The sequence below is a fragment of the Oncorhynchus masou genome, chromosome 32 (assembly GCF_036934945.1).
Source record: "Oncorhynchus masou masou isolate Uvic2021 chromosome 32, UVic_Omas_1.1, whole genome shotgun sequence".
Classification (NCBI taxonomy): domain Eukaryota; kingdom Metazoa; phylum Chordata; class Actinopteri; order Salmoniformes; family Salmonidae; genus Oncorhynchus; species Oncorhynchus masou.
In genome coordinates this window covers 86,826,242-86,852,250 of record NC_088243.1, presented here as the reverse complement: position 1 = coordinate 86,852,250, position 26,009 = coordinate 86,826,242, and the positions used below count along the sequence as shown (strand labels likewise).

Here is a 26,009-nt window from a genome sequence, read left to right as displayed (position 1 = left end):
TTATCATAGCCATTTGAAACAACATTTAATGTTTTTTTGGTAACAACATGTATTGTCATTATGCCCATTTTGAAATGGATGTGCTTCTCATAACAGCTGGCCGGCCTCCCATTATGGAAAGAAAATGTGTAATTCCTCAATTCAAAATAAAATAAAATAAAACATGTTGTCGTCTGGTCATGTCATTTGCTGCGTGAGTTTCATCATCATCAATCTGAACCATGCACTACCTGGCTCGGGCTGGCCCTTTAAAGGACACGCTTTTGAAGAAAGCAGATGCATGAGGCAATATTGCGCAATCCGAGTATGCATACATGCCATGAGCGACTCCATCCCAACGGCGTCAGCACATTTGGGACGAAAGGGACTCGTTTCAACCTCGCGGTAAGATAACGCACGTAGACACCCTGTGCACAGACTACCGGCTATACCTACACACATCTGACTCTTATTTTTATATATCTCACATGGATGGATGACTCAATATCGTTTCTATCTCCTCCTCCTGAATAATTGACATCTCACCAGCTCGGTTCTTCAACAGGCATGGTCTGTAAGGTAAGGGAAATCCCGTGCCAACATAGACCCCCCCCCCCTTCTTTTTCCTCAGATGATTATTCATGCGTAATTGGTCCCCCCCCCCTCCCCTCCCCTCATATTCGGAGCATCGGAATGGTCAGTTCTGTACCTGTCGATATGGAAAGCCAACTCCTCCACGCACATATGTCACCCGTTATTTGAACACGAGCCGTCACAAAAGGTTTCCACTAGTCTTGACAGTGATAACACTCAACATACCACCGGCGGATAGTTGGTGCTGTTCGAGTCACTGAACACTAAGACGAATAGTTATTCTTTTATTATTCTTTTTTTTCTTCTTCTTTAAAAAAACAAACAATTTAAACTGTTTTGAACTTCATCAAACATGGACATCAAAGGTAAGGATGATGTGGTTTCCTCTATCTATCGACTGTAACAGTGTGGGTTTATTAAAATTTGACGGACATTTTCTTGTCAGAAGTTAATAATTACAAGGATTTTTTTGGGGCCCAACATGTGCTCAGAGTTTAGTCTGTTAATGTGAGTGATGAAAGCAATCCTAACTGATGTAAATCAGTCCTGGAATGGTTTACTGTAAATTACACTGTACTATTTCAGTGGTTCCCAACTCCAGTCCCTGACAGAACACATTTTTGTTGTAACCCCGAACAAACGTACCTAATTCAACTAATTGAGGGCCTGATGATTAGTTGAATCAGGTGTGCTTTTTCAAGGCTACAATGAAAATGTGAACTGTTGGGAGGTACTGGAGGACCGGAGTTGGGAACCACTCTAACTACTAGATGATACATTGATAGCAGGCTAGTTAACTGTTAATAGCGATAGCTGCTGCAGTTACACTATAAATATAAATATATATACAAAAGTATGTGGTCACCTCTTCAAATTAGTGAATTTGACTATATTTGTATAGAGCCATGACCTCAACCCCGTCGAACACCTTTGGGATGAATTGGAACGCCGACTGCGAGCCAGGACTAATCGCCCAAAATCAGTGCCCGACCTCACAGCTCTTGTGTCTGAATGGATGCAAGTCCCCCTCAGCAATGTTCCAACATCTAGTGGAAAACCTTCCCAGAAGAGTGACTGGTATAGCAGCAAAGCGGAGGGACATCCTCCATATTAATGTCCATGATTTTGGAATGAGATGTTGGATGAGCAGGTGTCCACATACTTTTGGTCATGTATTGTATATTGCCTGGCTCCCCAAACTTCTTGCTTCAGCCAAACTCTAAGCCACGTCCACTGACGCGAAAGATAGAGGATCAGAATAATTGAATTTCAGTCGTCAGGCAGTTATTGTAACGGTTTTCTTGTGGTGAAGGAGAGGCGGACCAAAACGCAGCGTGGTTATATTGATTCATGTTTAATAAAAAAATATAAACACAAACACTACAAAAACAATAAACGTGGAAAACCAAAAACAGCCCTATCTGGTGCAAACACAGAGACAGGAACAATCACCCACAAACACACAGTGAAACCCAGGCTACCTAAGTATGATTCTCAATCAGAGACAACTAATGACACCTGCCTCTGATTGAGAACCATACTCGGCCGGAACATAGAAATACCCAAATCATAGAAAAACAAACATAGACTGCCCACCCCAACTCACGCCCTGACCATACTAAATAATGGCAAAACAAAGGAAATAAAGGTCAGAACGTGACATGAATGAATGATTGTGTCCTGTTTTGACAGTTATATAAACTGTTAGCTGTAGTTCTGATTATTGTTATTTTTGTTTTTATATTGTTGTTATTAATTACAAAACAGTGATTGATTTCTACAATATGTTGTTCCAGCAATTCAGAGTTCTGGAGAGTTGTACCTCTTGTTGCGCTTTAGAGTTTTGGAGAGTTGTACCTCTTGTTGTTCTTTAGAGTTTTGGATAGTTGTACCTCTTGTTATGGGGAGTTGTACCTCTTGTTGCCCTTTAGAGTTTTGGATAGTTGTACCTCTTGTTGCGCTTTAGAGTTTTGGAGAGTTGTACCTCTTGTTGCGCTTTAGAGTTTTGGATAGTTGTACATCTTGTTGCGCTTTAGAGTTTTGGAGAGTTGTACCTCTTGTTGCGCTTTAGAGTTTTGGATAGTTGTACCTCTTGTTGCGCTTTAGAGTTTTGGATAGTTGTACCTCTTGTTGCTCTTTAAAGTTCTGGAGAGTTGTACCTCTTGTTATGGGGAGTTGTACCTCTTGTTGTTCTTTAGAGTTTTGGAGAGTTGTACCTCTTGTTGCTCTTTAGAGTTCTGGAGAGTTGTACCTCTTGTTGCTCTTTAGAGTTCTGGAGAGTTGTACCTCTTGTTATGGGGAGTTGTACCTCTTGTTGTTCTTTATAGTTTTGGAGAGTTGTACCTCTTGTTGCTCTTTAGAGTTCTGGAGAGTTGTACCTCTTGTTATGGGGAGTTGTACCTCTTGTTGTTCTTTAGAGTTTTGGAGAGTTGTGCCTCTTGTTGTTTTCATGCTGTAGTAACACTACGGTATCAAACTCAGATCACCACACACTCTGGTCTATAATAGCTTTAAAATAGAATAAATATAAGACTATATTAGCATGGACTAGAATAGCATAGACTAGAATAGACTAGCATAGAATAGAATGGCATTGACTAGAATAGACTAGCATAGAGTAGAATGTCAATTCTTATCAAAATAAAACACAGACTGGGCACATAAAAGAAATATACAAATACAGTATGTTGGTGTTTGTGTTGGTTTTGGTGTGTATTTGTCCAGCAGTTTGCTTTAGTTCTTGTCTCCCTCTTCTCTCCACTGAGTAGAGAGGAGTACGATGACAGAGTTCTGGAAGGAACACAGCCGCCAGGCCACGGTTGAGGAAATGATGTTGGACTCTCATGCCCAGGAGCTGACCCTGCACGAACTGCCTGAGATCCTCTCCCTGCTGCCCAGCCTTTCCGGCCAGAGGGTCCTGGAGCTGGGCGCCGGCATCGGGTCAGTGGGTCTATTGAAATATATCCATAAAACAACTGACCAGATAGACTGATAATAACATCAAGCATGTACTGTGTCATGATCTCTGTAGAGCCATGAGGTTTAACTGACCATGTGACCTGATAGGTAAAACTCCTGGCCCTGGGCTATGATGGGGACCTGTGTTTTTCCTGGTCAGGTGACATTGACTCTTGTTGGCAGTTTGACCCTCGCTGTCTGATGTGGAGGTGTTTGACCCTTTGTGTTTGTGTGTTTGGTCTCTTCCAGTAGGTACACCAGCCACCTGTTGACCCAGGCCAGTCACGTGACAGCGGTCGACTTCATGGAGAGCTTCGTGGAGAAGAACAGACAGGACAACGGTCACCATGGCAATGCCTCCTTCCTCCAGGCAGACGTCACCAAGCTGGACTTCCCCAAAAACAGGTCTGCTTTTGGAGATAATGTTTATAATAATAATATAATATATTATAAAACCGGTCTGCTTTTGGATATAATGTTTATAATAATAATATAATACATTATAAAACAGGTTTGCGTAAGGTTGCAAAGCTACCGGTAATGTACCAAAGTTACCAGAATCTTCTGTAATTTGGGTAATTAAGAGGTCATCTATGGCAATCTATGGTAAATTTGGTAATTTATACTTGCATAACTGTAAAAAAAATATATATATTATTAATATTTCGTATACATTTTTTATACCTGTGTCCATATTGTCCAGTAGTTTCTGATAGATAGACCATATGGTTCAAGAGAAAACCAAATTAATTTTAAAAAGCATCTTATCAACAATAGTTTTATTTTCAATGAACTCTTGCTACTATTTACTGCTACCAACATTGACAACAGACATGTTCACATAGAAGAGCAAAGTCTGTACAAGATAAAATAAAGTATATTTAATGCTGAATGCTTTATATTATATTTAAGATGAATTTTTGTCATTCTATTGTTTATTTTAAAATCGTCTTAAATATTTCCCATGTAATGAGGTCCCACAGAGGGCCAGAGATCATTACGGACACCGGTGATAATCTGAAGTACCCAAAAAAGGACACTTGATTTTATGTTCTAAAATGCCGAATATTCCGTTGAAAGTGAACAAAATTCTGGGTAGTTTACTGGTAAACTTAGAAAGATAAGAAAAGTTCTCTGATTTGGTGTGTTTTGTTTGCATAAAGCTATTGACTTTACGACTTTGAATTGATAAGGCGTAGCGAAACATGTTCAAAGTCTATGACTAAGGTAGTTTGTTTTTTAAACTGGTTTGACGAGATGTCTCACCTATGCCTTAGCCTTCGGTTGGAACTGAATACACTAATATGAGGTGACACTGCATCTGTCCCAAATGACACCCTATTCCCTACGTAGTGCACTACTTTTGACCAGGGACCATAGAGCTCCGGTCAAAAGTAGTGCACTATATGGAGACTATGGTGCCATTTGGAACGCATTTTGCCTAAATGGGCATAATGCACGTTCTAAGCTTTTGTGAGCCTTTATAACAACCTATTGTCAGGCTTATGATGTTATACTGATGTGTCCCCCCCCCCCCATCAGTTATGATGTTATTCTGATGTGTACCCCCCCCCCCATCAGTTATGATGTTATTCTGATGTGTACCCCCCATCAGTTATGATGTTATTCTGATGTGTGTCCCCCCCCCCCCCCCCCCATCAGTTATGATGTTATTCTGATGTGTCCCCCCCCCATCAGTTATGATGTTATTCTGATGTGTACCCCCCCCCCATCAGTTATGATGTTATTCTGATGTGTCCCCCCCCATCAGTTATGATGTTATTCTGATGTGTCCCCCCCATCAGTTATGATGTTATTCTGATGTGTCCCCCCATCAGTTATGATGTTATTCTGATGTGTACCCCCCCCATCAGTTATGATGTTATTCTGATGTGTACCCCCCATCAGTTATGATGTTATTCTGATGTGTACCCCCCCCATCAGTTATGATGTTATTCTGATGTGTACCCCCCATCAGTTATGATGTTATTCTGATGTACCCCCCCCATCAGTTATGATGTTATTCTGATGTGTACCCCCCCCATCAGTTATGATGTTATTCTGATGTGTACCCCCCCCCATCAGTTATGATGTTATTCTGATGTGTACCCCCCATCAGTTATGATGTTATTCTGATGTGTACCCCCCCCCATCAGTTATGATGTTATTCTGATGTGTATTCCCCCCCATCAGTTATGATGTTATTCTGATGTGTACCCCCCCCCCATCAGTTATGATGTTATACTGATGTGTACCCCCCCCCATCAGTTATGATGTTATTCTGATGTGTACCCCCCATCAGTTATGATGTTATTCTGATGTGTCCCCCCCCATCAGTTATGATGTTATTCTGATGTGTCCCCCCCATCAGTTATGATGTTATTCTGATGTGTACCCCCCCCCCCCCATCAGTTATGATGTTATTCTGATGTGTACCCCCCCCATCAGTTATGATGTTATTCTGATGTGTACCCCCCCCCCATCAGTTATGATGTTATTCTGATGTGTACCCCCCCCATCAGTTATGATGTTATTCTGATGTGTACCCCCCCCCCATCAGTTATGATGTTATTCTGATGTGTACCCCCCATCAGTTATGATGTTATTCTGATGTGTACCCCCCCCCCATCAGTTATGATGTTATTCTGATGTGTACCCCCCCCCATCAGTTATGATGTTATTCTGATGTGTACCCCCCCCCCATCAGTTATGATGTTATTCTGATGTGTCCCCCCCCCCCATCAGTTATGATGTTATTCTGATGTGTACCCCCCCCATCAGTTATGATGTTATACTGATGTGTACCCCCCCCCATCAGTTATGATGTTATTCTGATGTGTACCCCCCCCCCAATCAGTTATGATGTTATTCTGATGTGTCCCCCCATCAGTTATGATGTTATTCTGATGTGTCCCCCCCCATCAGTTATGATGTTATTCTGATGTGTCCCCCCCCCCATCAGTTATGATGTTATTCTGATGTGTCCCCCCCCCCATCAGTTATGATGTTATTCTGATGTGTCCCCCCCCATCAGTTATGATGTTATTCTGATGTGTACCCCCCCCCATCAGTTATGATGTTATTCTGATGATGTTATTCTGATGTGTCCCCCCCCATCAGTTATGATGTTATTCTGATGTGTACCCCCCATCAGTTATGATGTTATTCTGATGTGTACCCCCCCCCCATCAGTTATGATGTTATTCTGATGTGTACCCCCCCATCAGTTATGATGTTATTCTGATGTGTCCCCCCCCATCAGTTATGATGTTATTCTGATGTGTACCCCCCATCAGTTATGATGTTATTCTGATGTGTCCCCCCCCCATCAGTTATGATGTTATTCTGATGTGTCCCCCCCCCCCATCAGTTATGATGTTATTCTGATGTGTACCCCCCATCAGTTATGATGTTATTCTGATGTGTACCCCCCCCATCAGTTATGATGTTATTCTGATGTGTACCCCCCCCCATCAGTTATGATGTTATTCTGATGTGTACCCCCCCCATTAGTTATGATGTTATTCTGATGTGTATGATGTTATTCCCCCCCCCCCCATCAGTTATGATGTTATTCTGATGTGTACCCCCCCCATTAGTTATGATGTTATTCTGATGTGTACCCCCCCCATTAGTTATGATGTTATTCTGATGTGTACCCCCCCATCAGTTATGATGTTATTCTGATGTGTCCCCCCCCATCAGTTATGATGTTATTCTGATGTGTCCCCCCCCCCATCAGTTATGATGTTATTCTGATGTGTACCCCCCCCCATCAGTTATGATGTTATTCTGATGTGTCCCCCCCCCCCATCAGTTATGATGTTATTCTGATGTGTCCCCCCCCCCCCCCCATCAGTTATGATGTTATTCTGATGTGTCCCCCCCCCCCATCAGTTATGATGTTATTCTGATGTGTCCCCCCCATCAGTTATGATGTTATTCTGATGTGTACCCCCCCCCATCAGTTATGATGTTATTCTGATGTGTCCCCCCCATCAGTTATGATGTTATTCTGATGTGTCCCCCCCCCCATCCCCCCATCAGTTATGATGTTATTCTGATGTGTCCCCCCCCCATCAGTTATGATGTTATTCTGATGTGTCCCCCCCCCAATCAGTTATGATGTTATTCTGATCAGTTATGATGTATTCTGATGTGTACCCCCCCCCCCCCATCAGTTATGATGTTATACCCCCCATCAGTTATGATGTTATTCTGATGTGTACCCCCCCCCCCCCCATCAGTTATGATGTTATTCTGATGTGTCCCCCCCCCCCCCCCATCAGTTATGATGTTATTCTGATGTGTACCCCCCCCCCATCAGTTATGATGTTATTCTGATGTGTCCCCCCCCATCAGTTATGATGTTATTCTGATGTGTCCCCCCCCATCAGTTATGATGTTATTCTGATGTGTTCCCCCCCCATCAGTTATGATGTTATTCTGATGTGTCCCCCCCCCATCAGTTATGATGTTATTCTGATGTGTCCCCCCCCATCAGTTATGATGTTATTCTGATGTACCCCCCCCCCATCAGTTATGATGTTATTCTGATGTGTCCCCCCCCCCCATCAGTTATGATGTTATTCTGATGTGTATTCCCCCCATCAGTTATGATGTTATTCTGATGTGTACCCCCATCAGTTATGATGTTATTCCCCCCATCAGTTATGATGTTATTCTGATGTGTACCCCCCCCCATCAGTTATGATGTTATTCTGATGTGTATGTGTACCCCCCCCCCATTAGTTATGATGTTATTCTGATGTGTCCCCCCCCCCATCAGTTATGATGTTATTCTGATGTGTCCCCCCCCCCCATCAGTTATGATGTTATTCTGTTATGATGTTATTCTGATGTGTCCCCCCCCATCAGTTATGATGTTATTCTGATGTGTCCCCCCCCATTCAGTTATGATGTTATTCTGATGTGTCCCCCCCCCCCATCAGTTATGATGTTATTCTGATGTGTACCCCCCCCCATCAGTTATGATGTTATTCTGATGTGTCCCCCCCCCCCCCATCAGTTATGATGTTATTCTGATGTTGTTCCCCCCCATCAGTTATGATGTTATTCTGATGTGTCCCCCCCCCCATCAGTTATGATGTTATTCTGATGTGTCCCCCCCCATCAGTTATGATGTTATTCTGATGTGTACCCCCCCCCCCCCCCATCAGTTATGATGTTATTCTGATGTGTCCCCCCCCATCAGTTATGATGTTATTCTGATGTGTCCCCCCCCCCCATCAGTTATGATGTTATTCTGATGTGTACCCCCCCCCCCCCCCATCCCCCCCATCAGTTATGATGTTATTCTGATGTGTCCCCCCCCCCCCCCCATCAGTTATGATGTTATTCTGATGTGTCCCCCCCCCCATCAGTTATGATGTTATTCTGATGTGTGATGTGTCCCCCCCCCCCAATCAGTTATGATGTTATTCTGATGTGTCCCCCCCCCATCCCCCCCATCAGTTATGATGTTATTCTGATGTGTACCCCCCCCCATCAGTTATGATGTTATTCCCCCCCCATCAGTTATGATGTTATTCTGATGTGATGTTATTCCCCCCCATCAGTTATGATGTTATTCTGATGTGTCCCCCCCCCATCAGTTATGATGTTATTCTGATGTGTCCCCCCCATCAGTTATGATGTTATTCTGATGTGTCCCCCCCCCCCATCCCCCCCATCAGTTATGATGTTATTCTGATGTGTCCCCCCCCCATCAGTTATGATGTTATTCTGATGTGTACCCCCCCCCCATCAGTTATGATGTTATTCTGATGTGTCCCCCCATCAGTTATGATGTTATTCTGATGTGTCCCCCCCCATCAGTTATGATGTTATTCTGATGTGTACCCCCCCCCCATCAGTTATGATGTTATTCTGATGTCCCCCCCCCCATCAGTTATGATGTTATTCTGATGTGTACCCCCCATCAGTTATGATGTTATTCCCCCATCAGTTATGATGTTATTCTGATGTGTCCCCCCATCCCCCCATCAGTTATGATGTTATTCTGATGTGTACCCCCCCCATCAGTTATGATGTTATTCTGATGTGTCCCCCCCCCCCATCCCCCCCCATCAGTTATGATGTTATTCTGATGTGTCCCCCCCCATCAGTTATGATGTTATTCTGATGTGTACCCCCCCCCATCCCCCCCATCAGTTATGATGTTATTCTGATGTGTCCCCCCCCCCATCAGTTATGATGTTATTCTGATGTGTCCCCCCCCCCCATCAGTTATGATGTTATTCTGATGATGTATTCCCCCCCCATCAGTTATGATGTTATTCTGATGTGTCCCCCCCCCATCAGTTATGATGTTATTCTGATGTGTCCCCCCCCCATCAGTTATGATGTTATTCTGATGTGTCCCCCCCCCCCCCATCAGTTATGATGTTATTCTGATGTGTACCCCCCCCCATCAGTTATGATGTTATTCTGATGTGTCCCCCCCCCCCCATCAGTTATGATGTTATTCTGATGTGTCCCCCCCCCATCAGTTATGATGTTATTCTGATGTGTCCCCCCCCCATCAGTTATGATGTTATTCTGATGTGTCCCCCCCCCCTGATCAGTTATGATGTTATTCTGATGTGTCCCCCCCCATCAGTTATGATGTTATTCTGATGTGAAGCCCCCCCCCCCCCATCAGTTATGATGTTATTCTGATGTGTCCCCCCCCCATCAGTTATGATGTTATTCTGATGTGTACCCCCCCATCAGTTATGATGTTATTCTGATGTGTACCCCCCCCCATCAGTTATGATGTTATTCTGATGTGTCCCCCATCAGTTATGATGTTATTCCCCCCCCATCAGTTATGATCAGTTTATTCTGATGTGTACCCCCCCCCATCAGTTATGATGTTATTCTGATGTGTCCCCCCCCCCCCTGATGTGTCCCCCCATCAGTTATGATGTTATTCTGATGTGTCCCCCCCCATCAGTTATGATGTTATTCTGATGTGTACCCCCCCCCCCATCAGTTATGATGTTATTCTGATGTGTCCCCCCCCCATCAGTTATGATGTTATTCTGATGTGTGCCCCCCCCCCCATCAGTTATGATGTTATTCTGATGTGTCCCCCCCATCAGTTATGATGTTATTCTGATGTGTACCCCCCCCATCAGTTATGTTATTCTGATGTGTCCCCCATCAGTTATGATGTTATTCCCCCATCAGTTATGATGTTATTCTGATGTGTCCCCCCCCATCAGTTATGATGTTATTCTGATGTGTCCCCCCCCATCAGTTATGATGTTATTCTGATGTGTACCCCCCCCCATCAGTTATGATGTTATTCTGATGTGTACCCCCCCCCATCAGTTATGATGTTATTCTGATGTGTACCCCCCCATCAGTTATGATGTTATTCCCCCCCCCCCCCCATCAGTTATGATGTTATTCTGATGTGTCCCCCCCCCCCCCATCAGTTATGATGTTATTCTGATGTGTCCCCCCCCCATCAGTTATGATGTTATTCTGATGTGTCCCCCCCCCCCCATCAGTTATGATGTTATTCTGATGTGTCCCCCCCCCATCAGTTATGATGTTATTCTGATGTCAGTTATGATGTTATTCCCCCCATCAGTTATGATGTTATTCTGATGTGTCCCCCCCCCATCAGTTATGATGTTATTCTGATGTGTCCCCCCCATCAGTTATGATGTTATTCTGATGTGTACCCCCCCCCCATCAGTTATGATGTTATTCTGATGTGTCCCCCCCATCAGTTATGATGTTATTCTGATGATGTACCCCCCCCCCCATCAGTTATGATGTTATTCTGATGTGTCCCCCCCATCAGTTATGATGTTATTCTGATGTGTCCCCCCCATCAGTTATGATGTTATTCTGATGTGTACCCCCCCCCATCAGTTATGATGTTATTCTGATGTGTCCCCCCCCATCAGTTATGATGTTATTCTGATGATGTCCCCCCATCAGTTATGATGTTATTCTGATGTGTCCCCCCCCCATCAGTTATGATGTTATTCTGATGTGTCCCCCCCATCAGTTATGATGTTATTCTGATGTGTACCCCCCCCCCATCAGTTATGATGTTATCAGTTATGATGTTATTCTGATGTGTCCCCCCCCCCCCCATCAGTTATGATGTTATTCTGATGTGTCCCCCCCATCAGTTATGATGTTATTCTGATGTGTCCCCCCCCCCATCAGTTATGATGTTATTCTGATGTGTACCCCCCATCAGTTATGATGTTATTCTGATGTGTCCCCCCCCCATCAGTTATGATGTTATTCTGATGTGTACCCCCCATCAGTTATGATGTTATTCTGATGTGTCCCCCCCCCCATCAGTTATGATGTTATTCTGATGTGTCCCCCCCCATCAGTTATGATGTTATTCTGATGTGTACCCCCCCCCCATCAGTTATGATGTTTATTCTGATGTGTCCCCCCCCATCAGTTATGATGTTATTCTGATGTGTCCCCCCCCATCAGTTATGATGTTATTCTGATGTGTATTCCCCCCCCATCAGTTATGATGTTATTCTGATGTGTACCCCCCCCATCAGTTATGATGTTATTCTGATGTGTACCCCCCCCCCATCAGTTATGATGTTATTCTGATGTGTACCCCCCCCCATCAGTTATGATGTTATTCTGATGTGTACCCCCCCCCCATCAGTTATGATGTTATTCTGATGTGTCCCCCCATCAGTTATGATGTTATTCTGATGTGTCCCCCCCCATCAGTTATGATGTTATTCTGATGTGTCCCCCCCCATCAGTTATGATGTTATTCTGATGTGTCCCCCCCCCCATCAGTTATGATGTTATTCTGATGTGTCCCCCCATCAGTTATGATGTTATTCTGATGTGTACCCCCCCCCATCAGTTATGATGTTATTCTGATGTGTCCCCCCCCCATCAGTTATGATGTTATTCTGATGTGTCCCCCCCCCCATCAGTTATGATGTTATTCTGATGTGTTATTCCCCCCATCAGTTATGATGTTATTCCCCCCCATCAGTTATGATGTTATTCTGATGTGTCCCCCCCCCCATCAGTTATGATGTTATTCTGATGTGTCCCCCCCCCATCAGTTATGATGTTATTCTGATGTGTCCCCCCCCCATCAGTTATGATGTTATTCTGATGTGTACCCCCCCCCCCATCAGTTATGATGTTATTCTGATGTGTCCCCCCCCCATCAGTTATGATGTTATTCTGATGTGTACCCCCCCCATCAGTTATGATGTTATTCTGATGTGTCCCCCCCCCATCAGTTATGATGTTATTCTGATGTGTACCCCCCCCATCAGTTATGATGTTATTCTGATGTGTCCCCCCCATCAGTTATGATGTTATTCTGATGTGTACCCCCCCCCCCATCAGTTATGATGTTATTCTGATGTGTCCCCCCCCCCCCATCAGTTATGATGTTATTCTGATGTGTCCCCCCCCCATCAGTTATGATGTTATTCTGATGTGTCCCCCCCCATCAGTTATGATGTTATTCCCCCCCCCATGATGATGTTATTCTGACCCCCCCCATCAGTTATGATGTTATTCTGATGTGTCCCCCCCCATCAGTTATGATGTTATTCTGATGTGTACCCCCCCCATCAGTTATGATGTTATTCTGATGTGTCCCCCCCCCCCATCAGTTATGATGTTATTCTGATGTGTCCCCCCCCCATCAGTTATGATGTTATTCTGATGTGTACCCCCCATCAGTTATGATGTTATGATGTTACCCCCCATCAGTTATGATGTTATTCTGATGTGTCCCCCCCCCATCAGTTATGATGTTATTCTGATGTGTACCCCCCCCCCCCATCAGTTATGATGTTATTCTGATGTGTACCCCCCCCCCATCAGTTATGATGTTATTTATGTCCCCCCCCCATCAGTTATGATGTTATTCTGATGTGTCCCCCCCCCCCCATCAGTTATGATGTTATTCTGATGTGTACCCCCCCCATCCCCCCCATCAGTTATGATGTTATTCTGATGTGTCCCCCCCATCAGTTATGATGTTATTCTGATGTGTACCCCCCCATCAGTTATGATGTTATTCTGATGTGTCCCCCCCCCCATCAGTTATGATGTTATTCTGATGTGTACCCCCCCCCCATCAGTTATGATGTTATTCTGATGTGTCCCCCCCCCCCCCATCAGTTATGATGTTATTCTGATGTGTCCCCCCCCCATCCCCCATCAGTTATGATGTTATTCTGATGTGTCCCCCCCCCCATCAGTTATGATGTTATTCCCCCATCAGTTATGATGTTATTCTGATGTGTCCCCCCCCCATCAGTTATGATGTTATTCTGATGTGTCCCCCCCCATCAGTTATGATGTTATTCTGATGTGTCCCCCCCCCATCAGTTATGATGTTATTCTGATGTGTCCCCCCCCCCATCAGTTATGATGTTATTCTGATGTGTCCCCCCCCAGTTATGATCAGTACCCCCCATCAGTTATGATGTTATTCTGATGTGTCCCCCCCATCAGTTATGATGTTATTCTGATGTGTCCCCCCCCATCAGTTATGATGTTATTCTGATGTGTCCCCCCCCATCAGTTATGATGTTATTCTGATGTGTCCCCCCATCCCCCCATCAGTTATGATGTTATTCTGATGTGTCCCCCCCCATCAGTTATGATGTTATTCTGATGTGTACCCCCCCCCCATCAGTTATGATGTTATTCATGTTATGATGTCCCCCCCCCATCAGTTATGATGTTATTCTGATGTGTCCCCCCCATCAGTTATGATGTTATTCTGATGTGTCCCCCCCCCCATCAGTTATGATGTTATTATTTGATTCCCCCCCCCCATCAGTTATGATGTTATTCTGATGTTATGATGTTATTCTGATGTGTCCCCCCCCATCAGTTATGATGTTATTCTGATGTGTCCCCCCCCATCAGTTATGATGTTATTCTGATGTGTACCCCCCATCAGTTATGATGTTATTCTGATGTGTACCCCCCCCATCAGTTATGATGTTATTCTGATGTGTCCCCCCCATCAGTTATGATGTTATTCTGATGTGTCCCCCCCCCATCAGTTATGATGTTATTCTGATGTGTCCCCCCCATCAGTTATGATGTTATTCTGATGTGTCCCCCCCCCCATCAGTTATGATGTTATTCTGATGTGTCCCCCCCCCATCAGTTATGATGTTATTCTGATGTGTCCCCCCATCAGTTATGATGTTATTCTGATGTACCCCCCCCCCCCCATCAGTTATGATGTTATTCTGATGTGTCCCCCCCCCCCATCAGTTATGATGTTATTCTGATGTGTCCCCCCCCCATCAGTTATGATGTTATTCTGATGTGTCCCCCCCCATCAGTTATGATGTTATTCTGATGTGTCCCCCCCCATCAGTTATGATGTTATTCTGATGTGTCCCCCCCCCCATCAGTTATGATGTTATTCTGATGTGTCCCCCCCCATCAGTTATGATGTTATTCTGATGTGTACCCCCCCCCATCAGTTATGATGTTATTCTGATGTGTCCCCCCCCCATCAGTTATGATGTTATTCTGATGTGTACCCCCCCCCCCCATCAGTTATGATGTTATTCTGATGTGTACCCCCCCCATCAGTTATGATGTTATTCATGTTATGATGTTATTCTGATGTGTCCCCCCCCCATCAGTTATGATGTTATTCTGATGTGTCCCCCCCCATCAGTTATGATGTTATTCTGATGTGTACCCCCCCCCATCAGTTATGATGTTATTCTGATGTGCACCCCCCATCAGTTATGATGTTATTCTGATGTGTACCCCCCCCCATCAGTTATGATGTTATTCTGATGTGTCCCCCCCATCAGTTATGATGTTATTCTGATGTGTCCCCCCCCCCATCAGTTATGATGTTATTCTGATGTGTCCCCCCCCCATCCCCCCCCCATCAGTTATGATGTTATTCTGATGTGTCCCCCCCCATCAGTTATGATGTTATTCTGATGTGTCCCCCCCCCATCAGTTATGATGTTATTCCCCCCATCAGTTATGATGTTATTCTGATGTGTCCCCCCCCCCCATCAGTTATGATGTTATTCTGATGTGTCCCCCCCCCCCATCAGTTATGATGTTATTCAGTTATGATGTTATTCTGATGTACCCCCCCCCCCCCCATCAGTTATGATGTTATTCTGATGTGTACCCCCCCCCATCAGTTATGATGTTATTCTGATGTCCCCCCCCCATCAGTTATGATGTTATTCCCCCATCAGTTATGATGTTATTCTGATGTGTACCCCCCCCATCAGTTATGATGTTATTCTGATGTGTCCCCCCCATCAGTTATGATGTTATTCTGATGTGTACCCCCCCCCATCAGTTATGATGTTATTCTGATGTGTCCCCCCCCCCCCCCCATCAGTTATGATGTTATTCTGATGTGTACCCCCCCCATCAGTTATGATGTTATTCTGATGTGTCCCCCCCCATCAGTTATCAGTTATGATGTTATTCTGATGTGTCCCCCCCCCATCAGTTATGATGTTATTCTGATGTGTCCCCCCCCCCATCAGTTATGATGTTATTCTGATGTGTCCCCCCCCCCCATCAGTTATGATGTTATTCTGATGTACCCCCCCATCCCCCCCATCAGTTATGATGTTATTCTGATGTGTCCCCCCCCATCAGTTATGATGTTATTCTGATGTGTCCCCCCCCATCAGTTATGATGTTATTCTGATGTGTCCCCCCCCCATCAGTTATGATGTTATTCTGATGTGTCCCCCCCCCCCATCAGTTATGATGTTATTCTGATGTGTCCCCCCCCCATCAGTTATGATGTTATTCTGATGTGTACCCCCCCCCCATCAGTTGTCCCCCCCCATCAGTTATGATGTTATTCTGATGTGTCCCCCCCCCCCCCCCCATCAGTTATGATGTTATTCTGATGTGTACCCCCCCCCATCAGTTATGATGTTATTCTGATGTGTCCCCCCCCCATCAGTTATGATGTTATTCTGATGTGTCCCCCCCCCCCATCAGTTATGATGTTATTCTGATGTGTCCCCCCCCATCAGTTATGATGTTATTCTGATGTGTCCCCCCATCAGTTATGATGTTATTCTGATGTGTCCCCCCCCCCCATCAGTTATGATGTTATACTGATGATGTTATTCCCCCCATCAGTTATGATGTTATTCTGATGTGTACCCCCCCCCCCCCATCAGTTATGATGTTATTCTGATGTGTCCCCCCCCCATCAGTTATGATGTTATTCTGATGTGTCCCCCCCATCAGTTATGATGTTATTCTGATGTGTCCCCCCCCATCAGTTATGATGTTATTCTGATGTGTCCCCCCATCAGTTATGATGTTATTCCCCCCCATCAGTTATGATGTTATACTGATGTGTCCCCCCCCCCCATCAGCTATGATGTTATACTGATGTTATTCTGATGTGTCCCCCCCCATCAGTTATGATGTTATTCTGATGTGTACCCCCCCCCCATCAGTTATGATGTTATTCTGATGTGTCCCCCCCCCATCAGTTATGATGTTATTCTGATGTGTCCCCCCCATCAGTTATGATGTTATTCTGATGTGTCCCCCCCATCAGTTATGATGTTATTCTGATGTGTCCCCCCCCCATCAGTTATGATGTTATACTGATGTGTATTCCCCCCCCATCAGCTATGATGTTATACTGATGTGTCCCCCCCCCCATCAGTTATGATGTTATTCTGATGTGTACCCCCCCCATCAGCTATGATGTTATACTGATGTGTCCCCCCCCCCCATCAGTTATGATGTTATTCTGATGTGTACCCCCCCCATCAGTTATGATGTTATTCTGATGTGTCCCCCCCATCAGTTATGATGTTATTCTGATGTGTCCCCCCCCCCCTTCAGTTATGATGTTATTCTGATGTGTACCCCCCCCCATCAGTTATGATGTTATTCTGATGTGTACCCCCCCCCATCAGTTATGATGTTATTCTGATGTGCCCCCCCCCCCATCAGTTATGATGTTATTCTGATGTGTACCCCCCCCCCCATCAGTTATGACGTTATTCTGATGTGTCCCCCCCATCAGTTATGATGTTATTCTGATGTGTCCCCCCCCATCAGTTATGATGTTATTCTGATGTGTCCCCCCCCCCATCAGTTATGATGTTATTCTGATGTGTACCCCCCCCCATCAGTTATGATGTTATTCTGATGTGTCCCCCCCCATCAGTTATGATGTTATTCTGATGTGTCCCCCCCCCATCAGTTATGATGTTATTCTGATGTGTCCCCCCCCCATCAGTTATGATGTTATTCTTATGTGTCCCCCCCCTTCAGTTATGATGTTATTCCCCCCCCCCCATCAGTTATGATGTTATTCTGATGTGTACCCCCCATCAGTTATGATGTTATTCTGATGTGTGATGTTATTCCCCCCCATCAGTTATGATGTTATTCTGATGTGTACCCCCCCCCCCCCCATCAGTTATGATGTTATTCTGATGTGTCCCCCCATCAGTTATGATGTTATTCTGATGTGTACCCCCCATCAGTTATGATGTTATTCTGATGTGTACCCCCCCCCCATCAGTTATGATGTTATTCTGATGTGTCCCCCCCCCATCAGTTATGATGTTATTCTGATGTGTCCCCCCCCCCATCAGTTATGATGTTATTCTGATGTGTACCCCCCCGTCAGTTATGATGTTATTCTGATGTGTACCCCCCATCAGTTATGATGTTATTCTGATGTGTACCCCCCCCCATCAGTTCTGATGTTATTCTGATGTGTACCCCCCATCAGTTCTGATGTTATTCTGATGTGTCCCCCCCCAATCAGTTATGATGTTATTCTGATGTGTACCCCCCATCCCCCCCCCATCAGTTATGATGTTATTCTGATGTGTACCCCCCCCCATCAGTTATGATGTTATTCTGATGTGTACCCCCCCCCCATCAGTTATGATGTTATTCTGATGTGTATTCCCCCCATCAGTTATGATGTTATTCTGATGTGTACCCCCCATCAGTTATGATGTTATTCTGATGTGTACCCCCATCATCAGTTATGATGTTATTCTGATGTGTACCCCCCCCCCCCCATCAGTTATGATGTTATTCTGATGTGTACCCCCCATCAGTTATGATGTTATTCTGATGTGTACCCCCCCCCCATCAGTTATGATGTTATTCTGATGTGTACCCCCCCCCATCAGTTATGATGTTATTCTGATGTGTACCCCCCCCCATCAGTTATGATGTTATTCTGATGTGTACCCCCCATCAGTTATGATGTTATTCTGATGTGTACCCCCCCCATCAGTTATGATGTTATTCTGATGTATACCCCCCTTCAGTTATGATGTTATTCTGATGTGTCCCCCCCCCCCCCCATCAGTTATGATGTTATTCTGATGTGTACCCCCCCCTTCAGTTATGATGTTATTCTGATGTGTCCCCCCCCCCCATCAGTTATGATGTTATTCTGATGTGTACCCCCCCCCCCCATCAGTTATGATGTTATTCTGATGTGTACCCCCCTTCAGTTATGATGTTATTCTGATGTGTCCCCCCCCCATCAGTTATGATGTTATTCTGATGTGTCCCCCCCCCCCATCAGTTATGATGTTATTCTGATGTGTACCCCCCCCCATCAGTTATGATGTTATTCTGATGTGTCGTCCCCCCATCAGTTATGATGTTATTCTGATGTGTACCCCCCCCCCATCAGTTATGATGTTATTCTGATGTGTCCCCCCATCAGTTATGATGTTATTCTGATGTGCCCCCCCCCCCATCAGTTATGATGTTATTCTGATGTGTACCCCCCCCCCCCCCATCAGTTATGAAGTTATTCTGATGTGCCCCCCCCATCAGTTATGATGTTATTCTGATGTGTACCCCCCCCCATCAGTTATGATGTTATTCTGATCCCCCCCCATTAGTTATGATGTTATTCTGATGTGTACCCCCCCCCCTCAGTTATGATGTTATTCTGATGTGTCCCCCCCCATTAGTTATGATGTTATTCTGATGTGTACCCCCCCCCCCATTAGTTTTGACATCATCTTCTCCAACTGGCTACTGATGTATCTGAGTGACGAGGAGCTGACGTCACTAACAGAGAGGATGCTGGGATGGCTCTGCCCCGGAGGATACCTGTTCTTCAGGGAATCCTGCAACTACCAATCAGGTACGAGCTCTAAAATCACCTGAATATCTCTTGTGAGTCACTCTTCCAGTCTCATGAATCCCTGAACCCTCTGTAGAACTGAGACATTTGATAGGTGGAAGCAACACGGGGTTATGTCTTCTCAGACACTCTTCTCATCCTGTCGTCTGTCTCATCATTTATTATCTAACTTAAACAGATCACTGTTCAGTCCACTTTCACCTTCATGGGATACTTCAATTCACATCAGATAGTCTCCTTCCAGCTGTTGTGTAAGTAAGGGATAATCAATGAGAGGCTATGCGTTCTACGGTGAATAATGAATAACGTGACCCTTCCACGGAGTTGTATGATTTTCCAGAGAACGCACTGAGACCAGAGGTAATTATCCTTTTTTTAATACCTTGGCTATCATTTAACACATTTGCCACTACATATGTGTTCCTTTGCCGCTAGATAGGTGTTCAACGTCCACTGAAGGAGCTAGCTAGTTGACAGTAATTGCCGTGGTAACCAAACAAACAGACTTGCTAGTTTATCTAAGTAAACTATCAGTTCTAGCTTGCCATTATGAAAATGTTTTCAATTCGTCTTTTGCTTTCAAAAGCAGCTCAAACAGAGGACGTGTAAGAATGATCTATAGCCATTGAATTCTACCGTGTTGATATACTGTGTGTTATAGGAAAATAATGCATGCTCTAGAATGCCCTTCAAGCCAATCAGAAACAAGTATTCAACAATGCCATGGTATGTTCATGGTCTGATTGTAACCATCTCTCTCTCTGTCTGTCTGTCTGTCTGTCTGTCTGTCTGTCTGTCTGTCTGTCTGTCCAGGTGACTGTAAGAGGACATTTAACCCTACACACTACAGATCGTCGGCCCACTACAGTCACTTGATGACAACAACACTGCGGGAGGAGTCAGAGGGGGCGGAGAAGCAGGTGTTTGGCTTTGATATCGTGCTCAATAAAACCGTGCAGACATACATCAAGGTAGGGTGCTTTATTGCTGTTGATTGTGTGTCTTAATATAATGTGTGTAAATAAACATTAATGCCACTGTCAGTGTGTGTGTGTGTGTGTGTGTGTGTGTGTGTGTGTGTGTGTGTGTGTGTGTGTGTGTGTGTGTGTGTGTGTGTGCGTGTCTGTCTGTGTCTGTGTGTGTGTGGCATCTAAATCTCCCTATATCTTCCTGTCTCATTCCCCTCTTCAGATGAAGAACAACCAGAACCAGGTGTGTTGGCTGTTGGAGAAGGTGGGTCGGGACACCGCCTGTCAAGAGGGCTTCAGAACCTTCCAGCAGTTCCTGGACAACCAGCAGTACACACGCAAAGGCATCCTGCGATACGAGAAGATGTTTGGGGCAGGATACGTCAGCACTGGGGGACACAGCACTACCAAGGTAGGTTTGAGGTTTGGGAGTCCTGCACACACGCACACACACACACACACACACACACGTGCACGCTCGTACCTACATACAAACACACTCTCACACACACACACACACACACATGCACGCTCGTGCCCACATACAAACACACTCACACACTCACACACACATGCACGCTCGTGCCCACATACAAACACACTCACACACACACACACACACACATGCACGCTCGTGCCCACATACAAACACACTCACACATACACACGCCGCCAACACAGGTTTGTGACATCAAGACCCAGAGCAGAAAGGTTGTTGTTTTCCTATGGACAGATGAACATAGGAATCACGACAGAGTTGACAAAAAAATGACTGAAACATGAAAGGACAACACACAGGAGAGGTTGTTTAGTTACTGTTTAGACGAGGTTACACAGATTACCACGGTACTATGCTCTTTTGGCCTTCTCTATATACAATGCTCAAAAAAATAAAGGGAACACTAAAATAACACATCCTAGATCTGAATGAATGAAATATTCTTATTAAATACTTTTTTCTTTACATAGTTGAATGTGCTGACATCAAAATCACACAAAAACATCAATGGAAATCAAATGTATCAACCCATGGAGGTCTGGATTTGGAGTCACACTCAAAATTAAAGTGGAAAACCACACTAGAGGCTGATCCAACTTTGATGTAATGTCCTTAAAACAAGTCAAAATGAGGCTCAGTAATGTGTGTGGCCTCTGTGCCTGTATGAACTCCCTACAACACCTGGGCATGCTCCTGATGAGGTGGCGGATGGTCTCCTGAGGGATCTCCTCCCAGACCTGGACTAAAGCATCCGCCAACTCCTGGACAGTCTGTGGTGCAACGCGGCGTTGGTGGATGGAGCGAGACATGATGTCCCAGATGTGCTAAATTGGATTCAGGTCTGGGGAACGGGCGGGCCAGTCCATAGCATCAATGCCTTCCTCTTGCAGGAACTGCTGACACACTCCAGCCACATGAGATCTAGCATTGTCTTGCATTAGGAGGAACCCAGGGCCAACCGCACCAGCATATGGTATCACAAGGGGTCTGGGGATCTCATCTCAGTAACTAATGTCAGTCAGGCTACGTCTGGCAAGCACATGGAGGGCTGTACGGCCCCCCAAAGAAATGCTTTATTGGGGGTGTCTTGCTAATTGCCTATAATTTCCACCTGTTGTCTATTCCATTTGCACAACAGCATGTGAAATGTATTGTCAATCAGTGTTGCTTCCTAAGCGGACAGTTTTTGATTTCACAGAAGTGTGATTGACTTGGAGTTACATTGTGTTGTTTAAGTGTTCCCTTTATTTTTTGGAGCAGTGTACAAATACAGAACGTGTGTGTAGTTATTATTGGAATGGACTTGACATGTTCTGTTTTTTTGGGGGGGGTTCACTTTGTGTTAAAAAAAAGGAGTTTGTTAACCTGCTGAACTTGAAGCCTGGGATGAAGGTGCTGGATGTGGGCTGTGGCATTGGTGGTGGAAACTTCTACATGGCAAAGGTCAGCCCACAGTGACATTTAGTATATAGGAAGTTTATGATATATATTGTTGGAAATATTAACATTCACGTTACACACAGCAGGATGTGGTAAGGTCATACAGTGGGGAGAACAAGTATTTGATACACTGCCGATTTTGCAGGTTTTCCTACTTACAAAGCATGTAGAGGTCTGTATTTTTTTTTAAATCATAGGTACACTTCAATCATACAAATCATACAATGTGATTTTCTGGATTTTTGTTTTAGATTCCGTCTCTCACAGTTGAAGTGTACCTATGATAAAAAATTACAGACCTCTACATGCTTTGTAAGTAGGAGAACCTGCAAAATCGGCAGTGTATCAAATACTTGTTCTCCCCACTGTATATCCGAATGATGACGATGATGTTCTGCAGGCCTTCGGCGTGGAAGTGCTGGGCCTGGACCTGTCAGCCAACATGGTGGATATCGCCATAGAGAGGGCCATGGAGGAGAAGCTTCCATCGGTGGGTCTGATTGGTCGTCAGTTGAATGAGGTCATGTCGTTGCTGTCATCTGGACTGGGATCTGTTTGATGGTGGAACAACAGTTGGTTCCTTATTTATGTGTTTCCCTACAATGAGAAACACACTAGGTTATGGTTACTAGGACTACAATGAGAAACATACTAGGTTATGGTTACTAGGTCAACAATGAGAAACATACTAGGTTATGGTTACTAGGACTACAATGAGAAACATTCTAGGTTATGGTTACTAGGTCTACAATGATAAACATTCTAGGTTATGGTTACTAGGACTACAATAAGAAACATACTAGGTTATGGTTACTAGGTCAACAATGATAAACATACTAGGTTATGGTTACTAGGTCAACAATGAGAAACATACTAGGTTATGGTTACTAGGTCAACAATGAGAAACATACTAGGTTATGGTTACTAGGACTACAATAAGAAACATACTAGGTTATGGTTACTAGGTCAACAATGATAAACATACTAGGTTATGGTTACTAGGTCAACAATGAGAAACATACTAGGTTATGGTTACTAGGTCAACAATGAGAAACATACTAGGTTATGGTTACTAGGTCTACAATGGGAAACATACTAGGTTATGGTCACTAGGTCAACAATGGGAAACATACTAGGTTATGGTTACTAGGTCAACAATGATAAACATACTAGGTTATGGTTACTAGGTCTACAATGGGAAACATACTAGGTTATGGTTACTAGGTCAACAATGAGAAACATACTAGGTTATGGTTACTAGGTCAACAATGAGAAACATACTAGGTTATGGTTACTAGGTCTACAATGATAAACATACTAGGTTATGGTTACTAGGTCTACAATGATAAACATACTAGGTTATGGTTACTAGGTCTACAATGAGAAACATACTAGGTTATGGTTACTAGGTCTACAATGAGAAACATACTAGGTTATGGTTACTAGGTCAACAATGAGAAACACACTAGGTTATGGTCACTAGGTCAACAATGAGAAACATGCTAGGTTATGGTTACTAGGTCTACAATGAGAAACATACTAGGTTATGGTTACTAGGTCAACAATGAGAAACACACTAGGTTATGGTCACTAGGTCAACAATGAGAAACATTCTAGGTTATGGTTACTAGGTCTACAATGAGAAACACAATAGGTTATGGTTACTAGGTCAACAATGAGAAACATTCTAGGTTATGGTCACTAGGTCAACAATGAGAAACACACTAGGTTATGGTTACTAGGTCAACAATGAGAAACATACTAGGTTATGGTTACTAGGTCTACAATGAGAAACATACTAGGTTATGGTTACTAGGTCTACAATGGGAAACATTCTAGGTTATGGTTACTAGGTCTACAATGAGAAACACACTAGGTTATGGTTACTAGGTCAACAATGAGAAACATTCTAGGTTATGGTTACTAGGTCTACAATGGGAAACATACTAAGTTATGGTTACTAGGACTACAATGAGAAACATACTAGGTTATGGTTACTAGGTCTACAATGATAAACATACTAGGTTATGGTTACTAGGACTACAATGAGAAACATACTAGGTTATGGTTACTAGGTCTACAATGGGAAACATACTAGGTTATGGTTACTAGGTCAACAATGAGAAACATACTAGGTTATGGTTACTAGGTCTACAATGAGAAACATACTAGGTTATGGTTACTAGGACTACAATAAGAAACATTCTAGGTTATGGTTACTAGGACTACAATAAGAAACATACTAGGTTATGGTTACTAGGTCAACAATGAGAAACATACTAGGTTATGGTTACTAGGTCTACAATGAGAAACATACTAGGTTATGGTTACTAGGACTACAATAAGAAACATTCTAGGTTATGGTTACTAGGACTACAATAAGAAACATACTAGGTTATGGTTACTAGGTCAACAATGAGAAACATACTAGGTTATGGTTACTAGGTCTACAATGAGAAACATACTAGGTTATGGTTACTAGGACTACAATAAGAAACATTCTAGGTTATGGTTACTAGGACTACAATAAGAAACATACTAGGTTATGGTTACTAGGTCAACAATGAGAAACATACTAGGTTATGGTTACTAGGTCTACAATGAGAAACATACTAGGTTATGGTTACTAGGACTACAATAAGAAACATTCTAGGTTATGGTTACTAGGACTACAATAAGAAACATACTAGGTTATGGTTACTAGGTCAACAATGAGAAACATTCTAGGTTATGGTTACTAGGTCTACAATGAGAAACATACTAGGTTATGGTTACTAGGACTACAATAAGAAACATTCTAGGTTATGGTTACTAGGACTACAATAAGAAACATACTAGGTTATGGTTACTAGGTCAACAATGAGAAACATACTAGGTCATGGTTACTAGGTCTACAATGAGAAACATACTAGGTTATGGTTACTAGGACTACAATAAGAAACATTCTAAGTTATGGTTACTAGGACTACAATAAGAAACATACTAGGTTATGGTTACTAGGTCAACAATGAGAAACATACTAGGTTATGGTTACTAGGTCTACAATGAGAAACATACTAGGTTATGGTTACTAGGTCAACAATGAGAAACATACTAGGTTATGGTTACTAGGTCTACAATGAGAAACATACTAGGTTATGGTTACTAGGTCAACAATGAGAAACATACTAGGTTATGGTCACTAGGTCTACAATGAGAAACATACTAGGTTATGGTTACTAGGTCAACAATGATAAACATACTAGGTTATGGTCACTAGGTCAACAATGGGAAACATACTAGGTTATGGTTACTAGGTGTACAATGAGAAACATGCTAGGTTATGGTTACTAGGTCAACAATGATAAACATACTAGGTTATGGTTACTAGGTCTACAATGAGAAACATACTAGGTTATGGTTACTAGGT

General features: G+C 43.7%; 1 protein-coding gene across 6 annotated transcripts in view; it reads left to right on the top strand.

Moving 5' to 3' along the window:
* Nucleotides 1-284: 284 nt before the first annotated feature.
* The window catches only part of pmt (phosphoethanolamine methyltransferase), a 31,592-nt gene continuing 5,867 nt past the window's right edge, over nt 285-26,009 (top strand). Inside the window, exons 1-9 of one of the 6 annotated variants that reach the window (XM_064955422.1) lie at nt 734-938; nt 1,475-1,650; nt 3,339-3,513; nt 3,781-3,936; nt 19,557-19,693; nt 20,507-20,664; nt 20,885-21,073; nt 22,514-22,603; nt 23,001-23,090. In XM_064955422.1, coding sequence (XP_064811494.1) covers nt 1,479-1,650; nt 3,339-3,513; nt 3,781-3,936; nt 19,557-19,693; nt 20,507-20,664; nt 20,885-21,073; nt 22,514-22,603; nt 23,001-23,090 — 1,167 coding nt within the window. In that variant the 5' untranslated portion in view covers nt 734-938; nt 1,475-1,478. Of the gene's footprint in view, nt 385-536; nt 559-733; nt 939-1,474; nt 1,651-3,338; nt 3,514-3,780; nt 3,937-19,556; nt 19,694-20,506; nt 20,665-20,884; nt 21,074-22,513; nt 22,604-23,000; nt 23,091-26,009 lie in introns of those variants that run through there. The other 5 variants (XM_064955423.1, XM_064955426.1, XM_064955427.1 and 2 more) reach the window with 5 other exon arrangements.